General features: G+C 40.5%; 1 protein-coding gene across 1 annotated transcript in view; it reads right to left on the reverse strand.

Annotated features, from left to right (window-relative positions):
• LACTB2 (lactamase beta 2) overlaps positions 1 to 20,275 on the reverse strand; it is a 29,550-nt gene that overhangs the window by 8,477 nt on the left and 798 nt on the right. Inside the window, exons 2-3 of the mRNA XM_032610611.1 lie at positions 14,359 to 14,522; positions 10,196 to 10,322 (exon numbers count right to left, since the gene is read on the reverse strand). Coding sequence (XP_032466502.1) covers positions 10,196 to 10,322; positions 14,359 to 14,522 — 291 coding nt within the window. The remainder of the gene's footprint in view (positions 1 to 10,195; positions 10,323 to 14,358; positions 14,523 to 20,275) is intronic.

Here is a 20,275-nt window from a genome sequence, read left to right on the forward strand (position 1 = left end):
GCCAATGCACGGGACATGGGTTTGAGCCCTGGTGCGGGAAGATCCCACATGCCGCGGAGCAACTAAGCCCGTGCACCACAACTACTGAGCCTGTACTCTAGAGCCCGCGAGCCACAACTACTGAAGCCTGTGCGCCTAGAGCCCGTGCTCCGCAACAAGAGAAGCCACCGCAATGAGAAGCCCGCGCACCGCAACGAAGAGTAGCCACGGCACGCCACAACTAGAGAAAGCCTGCGCACAGCAATGAAGACCCAATGCAGCCAAAAATAAATAAATGAAATAAATTTATATATAAAAAAAGAACAAAGCAGTTTTCATTGATTTCACCCTATATAAGATAAAAAAATTAACATACTTTTATTTCCTGTCCTCTTCTCCAACTTTGTTTCTGTTGGTAAATAAAACTATGATAATACTTTTAAAGCATGACAAATATTTTTATTTCAATAATTCCTATTTATATTTACATGAAGTTTTTTTTTTTGTTTTTTTTTCCTTCGCCCACGCTGTGCAGCATGTGGGATCTTAGTCCCCCAAGCAGGGATCGAACCTGTGCCGCTGCAGTGGAAGCCCAGAGTCTTAACTACTGGACCGCCAGGGAATTTCCTACATGAAGGTTTATGACTATACCAATAATAAGCCAGATAAAGAACTAAGTCTAGGGGGCTTCCCTGGTGGCGCAGTGGTTAAGAATCCGCCTGCCAATGCAGGGGACACGGGTTCAAGCCATGGTCCGGGAAGATCCCACATGCCACGGAGCAACTAAGCCCATGTGCCACAACTACTGAGCCCACGTGCCACAACTACTGAAGCCCTCGTGCCTAGAGGCCGTACTCTGAAACAAGAGAAGCCACCGCAATGACAAGTCGACGCACCGCAACGAAGAGTAGCCCCTGCTCTCCGCAACTAGAGAAAGCCAGCGCGCAGCAACGAGGACCCAACACAGCCAAAAAACAAACAAACAAAACAAAACAAAACTAAGTCTAAGTAATTTGTTCTGCAGAGCTCTTGATTTCTCAGCCACATACAGACAACCCTCTGTACTGGTCATTTTTTTCTGTTATTACTCCTATACTTTGAATTTTACTTCTATTATGGCAGTTTTCACATTGTTTTCTTGTTTGTTTACCATTCTACCTCATAAGGCTATGAACTCCTAAAAGGCAGGACTCCTGTCGTATTCTCATCTTTATATTCCCGTGCTTAGTACTTAGTGGTAGCTAATATTAATATATTGCTTTCCACGTGCCAGGCATTGACTTCAGGGATTTACAGGCATTACACACTTAATCCTTCTCCTAGTATGGGGTGGGTAGCATTAATCTTTCCATTTCACATTCTTTTTACATTCTAGATAATCGAATCACAGGAGATAGCAATAAATGTCTGATGGAATAAGGTTTAAATTATGTTTTATTTAGCTTGAGAGGTTAATTATCCTTCTCTTTGCCTATTCTAAATAGTATTGGATTTTTATGTGCTTGGAATACTTTAAATAAATTTTCTCAATGATGGGTTTTTTGGGGGGAAGACAGGGCAAATATAATTGCATGTTTGGATTTACTATTTAGGAATTGAAAGTGTGTTTCTGGTTAAAGACTGGATTGAACACCTGCATCTTTTGTTTCCTCCTAAAACATCAATAAAATTACCATAAAGGGATATTTGAAAAATGGCATAAATCCACAGGGTTGAGGAGAATGGACCATATCAATAAAATTTTAGAAGCTAGAAAGAAGACAGATGAGTGAGAAGTGACTGATCAGACATGAAAATACTGAAGTCTACACTGGCAGTGGTGAAAGCTGAGACCCAACCAGATTTACACTGCAGAATTCTCCAGTCTCAGGACGTGGGGCACCAGGAAAGCAGAAGCAGAGGGTGAAGTGGGGAGCGGAGGCCCAAACAAGGATTTGCTGAGCGTGTATGTAACAAACATTCAGATCTTTAGATTCTCTTCCCGTTTTGAGCAGTTTGACAAGCACCCCAACCCCGCTAAGGGAAAAAATGGGAGATTTAATTTTTGAAGAGGGTAAAACACAGGCACAGATAGAGGTAGTGACATAATCCTGAAAACAGGAAGACTGTGTGAATATATGCATTTCCCCAAGCCTTCTTTCCACACTCAGCTCCTGTAAAGCTGGCAGCCAGGTCTTTATCCAACATGAAGCTTAGAAGAGTCTCTTCTGGGAATTTTACCAGCTCAGGAAGAAAGACTCTAAGATTCCAATGTTGGAGGTTCCCCAACTAAACAATTCATCCAGATGACCCTACAGTGAGGCTCACAACCTACAGGGCTCCCAATAGCTCTGAGGTCTCCCTTAGAAGACATGAGTAAATACCACATCACTATGCATCTGAAGAAAGCCTTTCACACTGAGGAGAGAAAATAAAAACAAACTAGCTTGTAGGCCACAAATTATGAAGAAGGAAATTTCCAAACCCTCCCACAAACCTCCCCTCGATAGCCCCCAGAAAAACTGCCCCACAAAATACTGTAATGTCCTCAGAGAGATAAGAAGTTGCAACTATGGAACAAGAAAGGATAGTATGAAAGGAACCTTTAGGGGCAAAAAGAGCTCCTGAAAGTTAAAAATGTGAGAAGAGGAATGAAAAAAATAGGATTACGAGATAAAGCTGATAAAAACCTCCCAGAAAGTACAGCAAACAGGCAAAAAGATAGAAAATAGGAGAAAAAAAAAGTTAGGGCTTCCCTGGTGGTGCAGTGGTTGAGAGTCCGCCTGCCGATGCAGGGGACGCGGGTTCGTGCCCTGGTCCGGGAGGATCCCACATGCCGCGAAGCGGCTGGACCCGTGAGCCATGGCCGCTGAGCCTGCGCGTCCGGAGCCTGTGCTCCGCAACGGGAGAGGCCACAACAGTGAGAGGCCCGCGTACCGCAAAAAAAAAAAATAGAGAAAAGTTAAAGGACGAGTCTAAGAGTTCTAACAGAATAACAGGGGTTTTAGTAAATGAAACAGAACAAAACTGGTGAGAAGATATCAACGAGCAACTGTATTTTTCTGCCCAACAAAGCCATACCATCAAAGGTAATTCTGTGTGCCTCTCTTCCTCAAGACCTTGAGAAGCCTACCTAATGATCCAAATGTATTTTCAAGTTTGGTTTTTATTTTAAAAAATTAAAAAAATTTTTTTTGGCTGTGCCATGCGGCATGTGGGATCCTAGTTCCCTGACCAGGGATTGAACCTGCGTCCCCTGCACCGGCAGCGAAGAGTGTTAACCGCTGGACTGCCAGGGAAGTCCCTCAAATTTGGTTTTTAGATTCTGGAAGTCATAATGATAAGTAAACCTTTAACAAAGTAAGTTAGATTACATAACTTTTTAAAGCCTACTCTTGTATTAAAAAGAGAATCCATAAAAAGTACACAAAGAAGCTTAAATTATATGCATTAAGCTTAACTCACAGGACCATATTACTAGTAAGTGACAATAAAGCGTCACTAAAAAGATGTGTAATTATCATTAGCAACTAAAGGCTCAGTATTTTCATGGGCTAACTCTAACAAACATTTAAAAGTCAGATAATTTCACTACAATCTATCCCAGAGCATAGAAAAAGAAGGAAAATTTATGACTCCCAAACCTGATAAAGGCTGCACAAGAAAACTACCACCCAATCTCACTAATGAATATTGTTATAAAAATATTAACTAAAATATTAACAAATAGAATTCAAAAGCAAATTTAAAAATAACATCATGACCAAATAAAGTTTATTCAAAAAATGCATGGGTGTTTCAATATTATAAGATCCCTGAAAATAATAATAAAGCTATGGAGAAAGCTGGTAAGATCATCTTCCTAGACATTGCAAAGACATATGACAAAATTCAACTCTGAAATAACAGCATGTAAGAAAACTGAGGGCTTCCCTGGTGGTGCAGTGGTTAAGAATCCGCCTGCCAATGCAGGGGACACGGGTTTGAGCCCTGGTGCGGGAAGATCCCACATGCTGCAGATCAACTAAGCCCGTGCGCTACAACTAGTGAGCCCATGTGCCACAACTACTGAAGCCCAAGCGCCTAGAGCCTGTGCTCTGCAGCAAGAGAAGCCACTGCGATGAGGAGCCCACATACCACAACGAAGAGTAGCCCCCGCTCGCCGCAACTAGAGAAAAGCCTGTGCGCAGCAATGAAGACCCAACGCAGCCAAAAATAAAATAAAAATAAATAAATCTATTAAAAAAATTGAAATGACTATAACTTAGAAGAGTTTCTCCTTTGCCAAAAAAATCAAATCCTTTAATATTAAATATTGACATGTAAAGTCTTTAAAAAATCTGCTAAAAATGTAACAGATATAAGGTACAAAATCATGAGACACTAGTGTAATGGGAGCAATTATTTTTGAAAGGCATTAAGAACTGACATTAAGAACTATTATGCTTTTGTGGTTTCTAAGTGTATGCTTTATATATTGCAAACAATTATGATTTTATAGTTGCTCCAAGGGCAAATATTAAAGAGATGTTAAAAATCATCTCTTGTCTGATTTAACCTGCTGCAACCTGTTAATGAAAGTATTTGATGCTATACGAAAATGATTCCAGGAAGTATATTTCCGGCAACTATAAAAATATGTGAAGACAATCTACAGAATGGGAAAAATTTTTGCAAACCATGTCTCTGATAAGGAGTTAAGATCCAAAATATATAAAGAACTCATATAACTCAATAGCAAAAAAACCCCCCAATTTAAAAAATGACCAAAGACCTGAACATCTTTCCGACGAAGATACATGAAAGACCAACAGGGACATGAAAAGATGCTCAAGATTACTAGCCACCAGGCAAATGCAAATTACTGGGTTGGGCAAAAAGTTCGTTAGTTTTTCCCATAAGATAGCACTTGTTGTCTTTAACTTCATTCAAAACAGTTTTGTTAGATTGTATTGTGATAGCTGTCATATCAGCATGCATTAAGAAAAAACTTATCAAAATTGAATTTTTGTGTAGCCATTTTAATATTGAAGATGGAAGAAAAAAAGCAACATTTTCGGCATATTACGCTTTACCATTTCAAGAAAGGTAAAAATGCAACTGAAATGCAAATAAAGATTTGTGCTGTGTATGGAGAAGGTGCCGTGACTGATCGAATGTGTCAAAAGTGGCTTGAGAAGTTTCGTGCTGGAGATTTCTCACTGGACGATGCTCCACAGTCGGGTAGACCAGTTGAAGTTGATAGCGATCAAATAGAGACATTAATTGAGAACAATCAACATTATACCACGCGGAAGATAGCCGACATCCTCAAAATATCCAAATCAATCACTGAAAATCATTTGCACCAGCTTGGTTATGTTCATCACTTTGATGTTTGGGTTCCACATACATGAAGAGAAAAAAATTTCTTGACCGTATTTCTGCACACGATTCTCTACTGAAACGTAACAAAAACGTTCTGTTTTTAAAACAAATTGTGACGGGCAATGAAAAGCGGATACTGTACAATAATGTGGAATGGAAGAGATTGTGGGGCAAGTGAAATTAACCACCACCAATCACACCAAAGGCAGGTCTTCATCCAAAGAAGGTGATGTGTATGTGGTGGATTGGAAAGGAGTCCTCTGTTATGAGCTCCTTCTGGAAAACCAAACGATTAATTCCAACAAGTACTGCTCCCAATTAGACCAACTGAAAGCAGCACTCGATAAAAAGCATCCGGAATTATTCAAGAGAAAACGCATAATCTTCCATCAGGATAACACAAGACTGCATGTTTCTTTGATGACCAGGCAAAAACTGTTACAGATTGGCTGGGAAGTTCTGATTCATCTGCTGTATTCACCAGACATTGCACCTTCAGATTTCCATTTATTTCAGTCTTCATAAAATTCTCTTAATGGAAAAAATTTCAATTCTCTGGAAGACTATAAGTGGCACCTGGTACAGTTCTTTGCTCAAAAAAATAAAAAGTTTTGGGAAGATGGAATTATGAATTTGCCTGAAAAGTGGCAGAAGGTAGTGGAACAAAATGGTGAATACGTTGTTCAATAAAGTTCTTGGTGAGGGGAGAAGGAACTGGAGGAAAGTAGTCAAAAGGTACAAATTTCCAATTATAATGTAAGTACCAGGCATATAATGTACAACATGATGACTATAATTAACACTGCTGTATGATATGTAAAAAAGTTAAGAGAATAAATACTGAGTTCTCATCAGAAGGAGAAAATTTTTCTTTTCTTCTTCTTTTTATTGTATCTATATGATATGACAGATATTAGCTGAATCATATTACATGTAAATCAAACCATCATGGAAAAAAATATGTAGGTGTGGGTATGTATCCTATCTTATAGCCAATCCTATGAACAATCATACATAGAATGCATTTATGGGCAGAACCCAATCTTTTTTTTTTTTTTTTTTTATAATCTACAAAAACTCATTTGGAGAACCATTCTTTTTCAGGGTCTGCAAATTGCCTTATCCGTCAATGTGCCTGCAACGCCTCCTTTATTATTCCCCTCCCACTCTCCACGCCAGAGCTCAGTTATGGCTTTCTTTGATATTTTCCAGGCTGAAGGCAATTAAGATTTCTTAAATCAGGGGATCAGAAATTCCAATTCTTCAGTCACCTGCGTGGCTAATGCTTTAACTTGCATAAAAACTGTGTTAAAATTCTCTTCACATATGCAGGAAGGGGAAAAGGAAATGACATCAGAGGTGCTTTAGGAAAGATCCGAGGAACTGCAGCGGTGGCCTTCCCATGCATCAGGTAGAGCACTGATCTAGTTCTGCCACTTCTGTGACAGACAGACTTTGTAACGATGGCTGTCTTAGAAAATGTAGAGCAGTCAACAAAAGCTGTTGGACTGATTTTTCTCTGAGAAATTAAACTTAGTTCACTAGAAAATTCCTGAAAGTTACATCCAGAATCAAATCCTTACTGAAAAACCTTGCTAACTTTCTACTACTTACTAAAGGGTTCTTGGTGGATATTATCTCTCTTTTGTATTTTTTTTTTCCAAAATTGGCAAGCAAAAAAGATCAACTGGTCATCAAACACTTGGAGACTTAGTAAATTTTAACCTTCTTCTTACAGAACTTTTGCTTAACAATGAGTCTTCTTGTTAATATTTAAAATAATTGGGTTTTACTGACTTGATAAAAATGGAAATTGGAAGCCATGGTCATCAGTAAATTAAATATTTTATTCAGATTTTAGCGTAATTAGAATTCGTATTTTGGGGCTTCCCTGGTGGTGCAGTGGTTGAGAGTCCGCCTGCCGATTCAGGGGACGCGGGTTCGTGCCCTGGTCCGGGGGGATCCCACATGCCGTGGAGCGGCTGGGCCCGTGAGCCATGGCCGCTGAGCCTGTGCTCCGCAACGGGAGGCCTGTGCTCCGGGAGGCCACAACAGTGAGGAGGCCACAACAGTGAGAGGCCCGGGTACCACCAAAAAAAAAAAGAATTCATATTTTGGGAAAATATTTACAAAGTCTTCTTAAAAAAGTGAGTTTACTTTTTTGATTCTCTGTATTAGTTTTCCTCCCAAATCTTAAAATAGATAGGTTCTCATACTTTATCTTAATCAGAAGGCAGTAAAACAAAACTTAAATAGAATTCATATAATATGGAGCTCCTTGGCATCAATTCACTCCATGAATCTGAGACAGTATTCCACTGAGAGGGGGTGGTGACGGGAAGCAAGATGTGGGAGGCTTTGGGGCACTGATACTGTTTCCTACTTTTTTTTTTAGGTTAAAAAAATTTTTTTTTTCTTTAATTGAGGTAACATTGATTTATAACATTACATATGTTTCACGTGTACATTATATTTCTACTTCAATATGCTCCCCACCACCAATTTATTTTCCATCATCACGGTACGGTTGATCCCCTTAACCCATTTCACGCCCCCACCTCCCCTCTGGTAACCACTACTCTGTTCTCTGTACCTACACCATATTGTTGTTTCTTGATCTGTGTATTGCTCATAGGGTTTGTTCAGTTTGTAACAACTCACCGTTGCACACGGATGATAGGTACGCTTTTCTGTTTGAATACTCTAATAAAAAGCTTAAAGTATGTGGTCTGTTCATGGCAGATGGGTGGCAGTAACTTCCAAGCACTGAATATTCTTAATCTGCAATTAGGTATAGATCTAATGTCCATAATTCTGTGATAACCGATAAACCAGTACTGTGATACCCACGCCTTTGAGACAGAAGACTCAAGGAACCACCTACTGTCTCGACCCCTTTCATTTTCACTAGGTCTGGTGTGTGATGGGCGATATTCTGTATTGTCCGAGAATACCAAATACTTTTTGAAGTAGCAGCTGTATGATGTTTGTTTTCCTTTGGTACCATGAGCAAATTATACGAGGTACTATCATATTTTCAACAAGAGCATTTAAAGCATATTCCCAGAAATTAGTTGGTTTATAAATTAAATTCTGTCAATCACTGCATACTGAAGAAAAGGGAACGCTGGTTTGAAAGGTGGCATGGATACCCATGACTTCATTTTCTCTTTCTCATTCTTCTGTTCATTTACTCGCCTCTTTGGAGGTAGTAAATTTACTGTGTGTAGGATAAATACCCATTACCTCCTAAGTGCCAGGGACTGAGGATCTAAAGATGAATCTGGGACCTGCCTGTGTCACAGTGGCTAGCTTGTCATCAAACCTATTCCCTCTTTTTCCTGGGCACCAAGTTAAGCTCTATTTCCTTGTCTCTGCACAGTCAGGAGTGGCACATGACTGAACTTATAGCCAATGCAAGAGACGGCCGGGTCTGTGAAAACCTTCCAGGTAAGATCCCTTTCATGCTCTTTCTCCACTCGCTGGGTTGATGGAGGTGAGCACGGCGACCTCGGAAGCCAAGGAGTGAGGTTAATGGAATCCCAAGACGCACGGAGCCTGAAACCTTACTTACAGGAGGGTCAGTCACTAGTCAGCACCCCGTTTTGGACTTTATGTGACTGAGAAGTAAACCTCTTTCATGTTTGAGCCATTATGCATTTCTGGGTTGGTTGACCACAGCGACTAGAATTAACTAATATTGTGAAGCTAAGGAGTTGATTACCTTTTCAGGTACTTACATACAAAAAAACTTACAATACAATTTAATACAAAATAATAAAGGTTATAGGAAAGTTAGTGGAGGGAATAGTGAATTAGGCCTGGAAAGGGTTCTTGAAGTAAGTAACATGTGGAGTAGGTCTGAAGCATGAACAGATAAGAGTCTGTCGGGGAGATGAGTTGCGGGGAAGGGGCAATGCCTAGTACAGGGGAAGGCACGAGCAAAAGCACGGCCGCACAGAGCGTCCTTGCTAACTATGCCTGTGAGGGGAGTGATGGGAGCGAAGACCAGAGAACTCTGGCGCCAGACTGTGACACGGTCAGGAGAACAAACATTACCTTGTGTGCAGTGAGGGCTGTTCCAGGTTTCAACTGACATGGGGAATGAAGGTCAGATTGGAAAGGGGGGAGCCTGCAGACAGGAAGACTGAGCAAGAAGTAGTGGTCGTGGACATGGAGAAAGAGAGGCGACATTGCCAAATATTTCTGAGGTTCAGAACTAACCTGATTAGATGGGGAGGGCCGTGGGGAGGGATGCAGGGGAGTACACGGGTGAAGAGGAGTCAGCTTCTATCTTAGAAGGAAAAAAAAATCTTAAGTACTGAGAGAGTAGATGTTCTGAAGACAAAAAACAAGTACAGATTGTGGGGGAGAGAGAACCAGAATTAGTTCAGATTCAAAGTTGACGAGTTTGAAACACCCTTTTGAATCCCTCAGATAGGTCACAGGGGATTATGGGTCTGGCCAGCAACGTGTTTACTTTAGGGATGTGTCACCTTTTGGAAGTGAGAGCACGAGAGAACCCTGAATTTAACTGATGGGTAGAAATCCCAAATCACCCTAGCAGGAAATGCTAATCTATTTTTTTAAATTTAAATTTTATTTATTAAAAGAAGGTAATCAACTAATTCAAACAAATAATTTTAAAAAGGCAGATAGAGTGAAAACTCCTTCTCTTTTCCCCTGTTTCTCAAGCAACCCAATTTCTCTTCCCAGAGAAACCAATGTTAGCAGATCTTCTGGATCTGCTGAGGTATTTTCCTGAGGTATTTTCACTCAGACAAGCAAATATGTCTTGTCTTTTTACAACACATATACACAGACCCCTCCCCCCAGCCCCGCCTTCCGTGTCTTAAGGACATTCACGTACCTTAGTGTGGCGCCTTCAGTCTTAATCACATCTCCATCTTTCACATAAACATACTGTTGCTCTCCATCTCCTACAGTTTCTTTTCTCTCGGGATTCCGTGGGAGTTTTTTAATGCAGTATGTACTGTCTAGTCACAAAACACGTAAAATATATTAAGTCACACTTTAAATGATAATTTAGCCTTTTAAGAGATCAACTTCCATACGGCGAACACCTGAGATTGGCTGCAAAAAATCTTAACGGTAAGAGGCAACAGAAAATGGGATGAACTGTAGCAGCATACCTCTGGGATGGCAACTATTTCCTCCACCTTAACAAAAGAGATTTTTATTCTCTCATGTCCTTCTAGGTCTACATAAAAGCCTTTGTTTTTTTGTAGTCACTCCTCTTTTTTTTTTTTTGAGGTACCTGGGCCTCTCACTGCCGTGGCCTCTCCCGTTGCGGAGCACAGGCTCTGGACGCGCAGGCTCAGCGGCCATGGCTCACGGGCCCAGCCGCTCCGCAGCATGTGGGATCCTCCCAGACCGGGGCACGAACCCGTGTCCCCTGCATCGGCAGGCGGACTCCCAACCACTGTGCCACCAGGGAAGCCCGTCACTCCTCTTTTATATAAAAATTTGGAAGTAGCACTTCACAGTCTCAGCTAGGTTTGAGCTCAAGATGGGTGTTGAATACTGTAGAGCACTGGGAACTTTACTCAGTACTCTGTAATAACCTATATAGGAAAAGAATCTGAAAAAGAACAGATACATGTATATCTATAAGTGAATTACTTTGCTGTACACCTGAAACTAATACAACATTGTAAATCAACTAGACTCCAATAAAAAATAAAGATTAAAAAAAAAAAAAGATGGGTGTTGAAGAGGCAGTAATACCCAAACGGGGAACTTTTCCCTACCTAGGTGCCTAACACAGAATAAAAGAGGTTATGGCATCACGGCAGTACTTAATAATAAAAGGATAATAGTATAAAGTTCTTTCTGTGAAAGCTGAAAGGAAGCCCCAAACCCGGGGCTAAGATATGAAACCATTAAAATAAATGTAACCCATAGTACCCTCACTGACACAAAGAAAATCAATTACTTAACCAATCAATAGCTGAGTGGCAGTCATCTAACCAGTATACTATGTACAGTGAATACAAGGACCATGACACCAAAATGCTTAAAAACTGTCGTAGTTGGGGGAAATAAAACACAAACAGGCAATAATTAGAGAACTATACTCAGTCCCACTTAAGGGATACTAAATGGACAATTCAGCTAATAAAAGCAGCAGGTGTTTAGAGAAAGGAGAAACAATTAGAAAGATGGCAAAGGGTTCAGAGAAACCCTTTGTATAGGTAAGGGAAACAGCGTTAGTAAAGGCACAGAAAGGAGGATGAGCGTGGCATATGCGCCAAACAATGCTACCAACTTGCCTAAAGCAAAACCCTGGCTGGAAAGAGTGGGACAGTAAGGTGAGCTCAGATCATGGAGGGCCTTAAAGCGCCTTTCAGAGAACAGGGGGATTTAAACTTTACAGTATGTGACTACCATACACTCTTTAGTAAGAAACTGAAATAGTGTTAATAGGTGGATTAGTATGGCAGCTGTAGGTGGGGAGACTGGAGAGGGAGAGATCAGAAAGACCAGGATGGGGTGACTGCAAGAACCCTGCTGGGAGGTAATGAGCATTAGGGCTACAGTGGTGTCAATGGAAATGCGGAGGGAGAAAAACACATGCAAAGGAAAACTGACAAGGCATAGAAATCTGGCTAGTAGGAAGGATAAAGGATAGAAATATCACAAATATAATAAAAATAAAACAACAGCAACTAGACCTTCCCTCTCCAGCGCCAAATTCCATTGCTTCGTATCTTGAGAGGCTGAAGCAAAAAGTAATACGCTATTCTGGGAACTGATGTTACACAGTAAGGCTGTCTTCAATTTAGAGTGAGATAGCAAGGTGTTTTTGTTTGTTTTTATTTGTGATCTGCATAATTTTGTTTTTCAGTAAAGAAGTGGAGGTACTACATCTCTAGTTATGAGGCAGATGATCCTTCCAAAAAACTCACAACTACCTCAAAATTACAAAACAAATGCCACACTATAAAATAACTCCGTGCCGGTTTTTAAAATTATGTGCAAATTTGAAAACACATATCTTAGTCACAATAGCAATCTACACAGACAAGATGGAGAAGGGCATGCTGAAATCGATCATATAGTAGTTATTATTTTAAATAAAAGCTTATTGAGATGTAATTCACATACTATAAAATTCACCCTTTTGAAATGCACAATTCACTGTTGTTGTTAGTTTTTTTTTAGCGTATTCAAAGAATTGTACAACCATAATCACTATAAAATTTTAGAACGTTCCGAAACCCTATACCCAATGGTACTCACTCCCTATTCTCTCCTTCACCCAGCCCTTGGCAACCACTTATCAACTTTCTGTCTCTATTGTGTAATTATTTTAACAGGAGGAAACCCTCAGTCATTTGTTAAGGTTTATGGATTATAATATCATTGCCAATGTTAATTATTTAAGCTGATACAAACGTGATATTGCTCATGTATAATATTTTCTAACACTCTAATTGAATAGCAAGAAGCAAACATTTGACTCCTAGGACTCGGATGTTAAATACATGGCAAAGGCCCAACTTCAGCTGCAAAATAATAATAATTAGATAACAAAATATATTTTACAAGATTTACCCAAAACCAAGCCAAAACAAAAAACTTGAGCACCCTGGGGCTATACAGTTCTCATGTCTGGTAAAATTCTGGCTCCCTGTAAGCCACTAGGAGTTCCCAAATCACACACTGATCATATTTTAAAATTTTGCAGGCAGATTACTTTAGAGTTACCCTAACTTCCCATAGAAATCTTATAAATGGCATTCATAATTTTGGTGTGGCCTGTAAAAACACAGGAAGTGGGCTTCCCTTGTGGCGCAGTGGTTGCGAGTCCGCCTGCCGATGCAGGGGACGCAGGTTCGAGCCCCGGTTCAGGAAGATCCCACATGCCGCGGAGCGGCTGGGCCCGTGAGCCATGGCCGCTGATCCTGCGCGTCCGGAGCCTGTGCTCCGCAACGGGAGAGGCCACAACAGTGAGAGGCCCGTGTACCGCAAAACACAAAACAAAACACAGGAAGTTAGCATTGTAAAGTACTTGAAAAATTCTGCCATACTAAGTTAAACAAAATTATAAAAAATTTAAACTATTAAAATATGGAATAAAAAGAAATTAGAAAGCAAAATGGAACAAGAATGCTAGTGATTAAGGATTTACAGAATGAAGAAATACATGGAACTTTTGGGGAGAGATCCTGAAAGGTACACCCGAACAATTTCAGTGCTGAGGAACTCAAGGTCTGCATGTAGTTAGTCTAGCTTCAGTAAAGATCAGAACGAAACACAACAAGCCACTTCTCAAACAAGTATTAAAGTTTTCATGGCTATAAAGCAGTGTCAAATTTCTTTTTGATTTTCTTTAAATCAACATAATAGGTAATCTATCATATAAATATTCATTATTTGTAGGGAACCCCAAACTATTTTAATTTTTAATTTAAAGAAAGTGGGTCAGATGTCCAGAATGGATGAATGTATGTATGTATGGATGAATCTATGTGTGTGACGGTGGGATGAGGGAATAAGGGAGATGGTAAGGTGTCAGTACTGAATAGGTTTCAGGGACAGAGAATTATCAATACAATGATCTTTCCCCAGTATTTCAGTTTACTGTGGTAATTGCCTTATGTTATGGAAGACGTGAGGTCACATTTAGAATGTGGACAAGAACATACACCTCACAGTACTCAGGCCAAACGTTCAGCACAGTGCCTGGCACACAGTAAGTGCTCAACAGTAGTTAGTTATTAAATCTGAAATAGTAATTGTCATGCAAACTAAATTAAAACTGATCTTCATCACTGGGCAAAGGGGAAAAATAAGAGGGCAAAGAGAGCTGAAATAGAAAATAGGACCTTTCCTTGCCTCCTCTGTTAAAACTGGGGATAGTGTTCAAGTTACAGTAATTTCTGAAAGTACCATTTAAATACGTAAGCTAGTAAATGGTTTACTAGCTTACTTAGCTCTGTTAACCGAAGTAAATTATTCCGAAGACACAGTTTTCTTCAGTGAGCTTAATGAATGTTTTCTGTTTACCATTATTGATGTTTTTACAAATATCTCCTATGCCTCCGGTATGATCACGGTGCCAATGGGTCACTACGATTTCCTGGATGGCTGTGTTAAATTCTGTCAGAGCCTGCTTTAAACAGACGATATATTCTGGGATTGCTGGTTCTCCAGTGTCAATGAGGATTCTCCTGAAAATTAAATGGAAAATAATCATACAGTCGGAACACAGAGTTTGTATCAGCATGTTTCTCACACAGATAATTTACATTACATTTAAGAAACCGCACAAATTGCCTTGCTTCCAACGTGCTTGAAAAGCAGCTGCATGTTATTTCAGCTTAACTATAATCATCTCACCTTCAGAAAGTTCTCTGAAAAAAACTTATAAATGTGAGTCTGAACAAGGAATAATGGCAATGGTACTCAACACTTACATAGCACTTGAAAGAAATAAGGCACTGTTCCAAGGACCTGACATATTTTAACAATTGTATTTCTCGTAACACCGTTTTGAAGTAGGCATTTCATTATTATATCCAGAAATTAAGTAACTTGCCCAAGGTTACTCTGCAAAGATAGGGCAGAAGCAGCATTTGCACCCAGGTATTCTGGCGCCAGAAGATGCGCTTTTATCCACGCTGCCTTTGAGATCTTTTACAACATCCTCAAATGTCTCGGAGATATGAAAGAATCTGATTCGAGGGTATCCCTAAGGAAACCCAGTCTTCTGCACTATACACAAAACCGATCCCTGAAGTTTTACACGGGCTGCCTCACGTGAAAGTGCAGGCAGCAGGGAAGTGTCGGGGAGTCTCTGAGCTGCTTCCTTTCTCTACTCAGACCACCTCATTAGTTATCTTTTTCTGCGTGTGGTTCTGAACCCACCTTCTACTTTGTTTGCCCTTTCTCACTATTTTATGGGATGATGGTCTTTCTCTCTGAAGTTGTCTGGAAGAAATCAGGGTGACATTTTCCTCCTCCAGAACCAATTCACTGACTTCTTAAATTCCCGCTGTTTCACAGGAATCGCTCCCGAAGTCAGGCTGGGGGAGAGATGATTCATCTTGATGCGAAGTTTCAGTCATTCTATTTGTGTATTAATTCATCAGTAACTGTTTATGAATGATCTGCTATGTGCCATGCCTTTCTCGCAAGACAAAAACCCATCTTGCCCTGGAGAAACAACCTGACTTTGTATGTTAACGATGACATCTGTAACAGCAATTTTAGTACATGAACGATGTTGCTGACTACAGCAGTTTTAGTCATCTGACTCTGGTGGGTGAATATTTAGGTAGCACAGGACTGAGGGCGGGGGGACAAGAAAGGGAATAAAGTTTTGGATAGAGAGATTAGTCATAAACTCGGTAAGGAAACGTGGCTTTAGGGGGACTCAGTTTCACAGTCACTTGTCCATTCAAGACACACTGTCGGTCTCTGGAGGAAGTGGACTACATGGGAAGCACCTAGAATCATTCTTCATGTGGCGTAAGTACAACCTCAGCTGTAAACTGGAAAAAAAGGTTGTTCCCTCCTTAACAAACAGCAAGTCTATCAATGATGTCTGTGAAGAATTAGTGCAGAGGCTCAGACACTGTCATCTCTAGGTGGGCTGTGTCCTTCACAGCCCAGACAATACCCTATCTTAGGATGTCATTTTGCAAATGTGAGTTATGCTAATCCAGGGGCAAGAGAAGAGTGCAGAAGAACCTGTACAGGTCTGTGACCAATTTATTCACCAGAGCACAGGGCCTGGCATGCAGTAACAATCTGCTACGTGAACGGAGAAAAAAATTCTTCAACTAACGGGAGTTAGTGGCATCAACTTCCTCAATTAGGTATTTTCTATCAACATTGAGATAGCTATTAAATGGTCTCTGTCAATTTGCTGTCCCTCTTACAAAATCATTAAGTACTTTCTGAGCACCTACTATAAACCCAGTATTGTCTGGATGTTATAAGGGAGGAAAAAGTGAGTAAAGTAATAGCTGACGTGCTTTCCCCGTTCTAGAATTTAAGTACTTTAGGTATGAATTTTCACTTAAATTTCACTGAATCCTCATAACATCCGTCTGAGGTGGGTACGATACAACTCTCACTGTATAGATAAGCAATCTGACGCTTAGCGAAATCAACTGTCTTATCCACAGCCATGAGCCATGTACTGGGACCTGATAATCAGAGCCCAGCATCTTAAGCCCAACTAGTCCACTAGACTGCCTTTTCCTATTAAGAAGAAATAGTATACTCACCCTCAAGGTATTTACAATTTTAATAGTAAAGATTAAAACTCCATCTTTTAGAGGTTCTAGGCAGAGGAGGAACGTGGAACTACTCTTTGGAAGACCTAGCTATTATTGGTCCATTCAAATGTTTACTGAATACCACTGTACTAGGCATCACAGTAAGTCTGAGTGCTTTAGGGAAATTCATTTGGCATCTATGGGCTGATCAGAAAGAGGAAGGAAGACTGGTTAAAACTGCAGTTATCCAGCAGTAATAGAATCCTGACAGAGCAAATGAAGGGAAAAAGAGAATGCTCATTCATTCAGCAAATATTTACTGTACTATGTACAAGGCTCTGTGCTAGGTGCCAGAGATATAGTAATGAATAAGCCTTCATTGAATTTATATTCTAGTGGGGAGTGGAGTTGAGGAAATACCTCAGGAGTTGAGGAAATACCTCCAGGTCTTTCTTTCCATGCTTCCTCTCACTCCACTGGAACCCTGAAATTAGCCAGTGAATAAGCTAGGCTACCCTGTTGCAGGATAAGAGACCAGAACACAAAAAACAAGAACCCCACAATACTCCTTTGGCTACGTGGGGGAGAATGGATTGAACAGGGACAAAAGTAGATGCAGAAAAGCCTGACACAAAAAATCATTTTATTATTGACATAAGGGCCATGACAAGTATGGAATGCTAAGGCAGTGTACTACATTAACCTATCACAGCGTAAGGCGTCAGGGAAGGCTTTATTGAGGAAATGTTATTTTAACAGAGCTCTAAAGGATGAGTGAGGTTGGCTGGGTGAAGAGAAGGATAAGTGGGAGACAGAGAGGAAAGCAGGCATGAAAGCTCTGAGGCGGAGTGGATAGAGCCCATGTGGCCAGGATGGGAGAGAAGCTTGACTCAGGGTGATGACAGATCGGAGATCAGAATATCACAAGGCCTCCTAGTTTCCATTTTCCAAAAAATCCAACTCTGTTATGTTGGTGAATCACAAAGTTTTAAATGCAGCCAGACACACCTCTTCTGTGACTTCTGATGTCAACTGAATTGCCACACCCTTACGAAACCTCTCCACAGTGACTAGATTAAAATCTTTAATTATACGGTGCCAGAACTCTAGACTTACTCTTCATCGGCCTCGTCAAATGGTAAATTATATATCCATTTTGGGGGCTATATGTTTTTTGGGTTTTTTTTTTTGGCCACACTGAAGCTAGTGGGATCTTAGTTCCCCAGCCGGGGATTGAACCCAGACCCTCGGCAGTGAGAGCACGGAGTCCTAACCACTGGACCACCAGGGAATTCCCTGGGGGCTATTTGATTTATGGTATCTACAATTCGCCAAGCCAAGTGAAAGCAAAACTATTGTTATGTGTGTATTTTTTCTACCAAGTCCATAGGAGACTCCTAGTATATTGCCTGAGACACAGTAGGCACTTAGAAATGTTTCTACTATGAATGAAGGCTTTCTTTTTTATCAAATAACATTTAAAAGAGTCTGTAAGAAATACTATGTCTCCAAAAACTTTAAAAAAATACCAGAGGTGTTTTATTAAAGGGCAACTTAATCAAGACCAAGCTGTATTACTACTTTACAAACAGACCTCATTTTAAGCATACTGCAAGGAAAAAAAGTTTCATGTTTCACCTACGTATAATAATGTCCCTTGAAATGTCACTTTGACGCTCCTCCCATCAAGGATGGCAGTCTGTTTCTGAATCCTTTGAGTAGGGACTTACACTGGGTTTTCCTACTGAAAAGACTGACATGAAAGTGATGGCTTGCCATCCGTAAGCCTCAGCCTCCAGGTCTTTCTTTCCGTGCTTCCTCTCACTCCACTGGAACCCTGAAATTAGCCAGTGAATAAGCTAGGCTACCCTGCTGCAGGATAAGAGACCAGAACACAAAAAACAAGAACCCCACAATACTCCTTTGGCTACGTGGGGGAGAATGGATTGAACAGGGACAAAAGTAGATGCAGAAAAGCCTGACTACTTCAAAAGCCTAAGCAAGAGTTGTACTGGCTTGGACTGGGTGACAGCAGTGAAAATGCTGAGATCTTCTTAATGGCTTGGATACGTGTGTGCAGGAAGCGAAGAAAAATGTCAAGGAGGGTACGTAAGTATTTGCCTTGATCAAATGTGGGGATGGTTCTCTTTACCAAGATTTGGATGACTGAAAGACCAGTGGGAAACAATGAGTTTCAAGTGGCTGTGAGGCTCCAACTAGAGATTTAAGAAACCAGTTGGCTATCCTAGTCTGAAGATGAAGCTTGGATTTGTCTACACTGGAGCTATAAATTTGGGAGTTACTAATGAATAAAACAGGTGAAGCCAAGGAAGTAGACAAGATCCCCTAGGTGAAGAACATAACAATGGGAACAGAAGAAAGAGTAGGATTGCCTTGTGAAGGGCTCATATACTTAAAATACTTGGTGAAGAGGATGATTCTAGAAAGCAAATTGTATAAGTACCTAGAGAGGTGAGAGGAAACCAGGAGAATGCGGTTAAGCAAATCAAGGAGGGAGTGGTCAATAGCATCAAAAGATACTGAAGCTCAAGTAAGATGGGAATGGAAAAATGCCATTGGGTTTAGTGATACAGGAGGCACCTGTGATCTTAGTGGAACAGATGGATACCATTATCAGAACCATTTACCTGGACCCAACTAATATTCATTCCTAGCCACCTAACATCTACTTTATACAGCAGAGCAGCAGCATCTGTACATCAACTTATTCTAGTTCAACTACATGGGTTCACCATCACCTCTCTCTCATCTATGAGTGATTCCACTGGCTGTTCCACTCCCTAAGCTTATGTGGGTAGAAGTCTAAGCAGTGTAAGATGGAAGGCCGTGAATCTGCTCTTCCCTCAATCAGTTTCAGGTTCCTCATGTCTTTTAGCACCAGCACCTTGCCATGCAGAGTGGGATTCTAGTGTTTAAAGACACAGTATGGATTTTTCATACAACACGGCCCGTAAACCTAAGCCAACTTCTTCATCTGGTTTTCAAACAGAACCAGCCATCTGCTTCACCGCTGGAAGAAAAGCAGGCTGTGTTGAACTTACAGAGAGAGTACACTGATCTCCAACATAGTGTTTTCCTGAGAGACTTTCTAGGATAATTTTGACTACATGCAATTTTCATGTTAGGTACCGTCTTTTAGAGCTCCTTTAAGACGACACACTGAAAAGTGAAGAGCAAATCTATGGACTTCCTAGGGTGAGGGAGTCTCAGCTAACCCAGACTCTACGCCAGATATCAGGTATTTTTGTTGCTTAATTTTCTGTTCTCCTCGATTCCGGAAGCAGCTCAAAGCTCTGACCCTGCCTTGTTTATCCTGGACTCAACTTGTTGCTTTCTGCTTGATGTGCAGTACTTCCAGACCCTCCATCCTGTTGCTTCTAAAATTGTGATTTACTGGAAAAAGGCAAGTACAGTGGATACTTCAAATGAAAGCCCAATAAACTATACTTATTAAACCGTTTTTAGTAATCAACTATATTTTACTAATTGTAACACGTCCGGGCTGAACAATTAAATTCTGGGCTCAAGCGGAACTATATCTTATTTTCATTTTCTATTATCTAGAGTATACTAAAGACTAAGTACCATACAAAAATTGCTCAATGCACTTATTGTGCAGTAAATCACATGTTCCCATGTCTGCATAATTCCACTAAAATAGAATGCATCTGAACAAG

This window comes from Phocoena sinus, chromosome 17, assembly GCF_008692025.1.
Source record: "Phocoena sinus isolate mPhoSin1 chromosome 17, mPhoSin1.pri, whole genome shotgun sequence".
NCBI lineage: Eukaryota > Metazoa > Chordata > Mammalia > Artiodactyla > Phocoenidae > Phocoena > Phocoena sinus.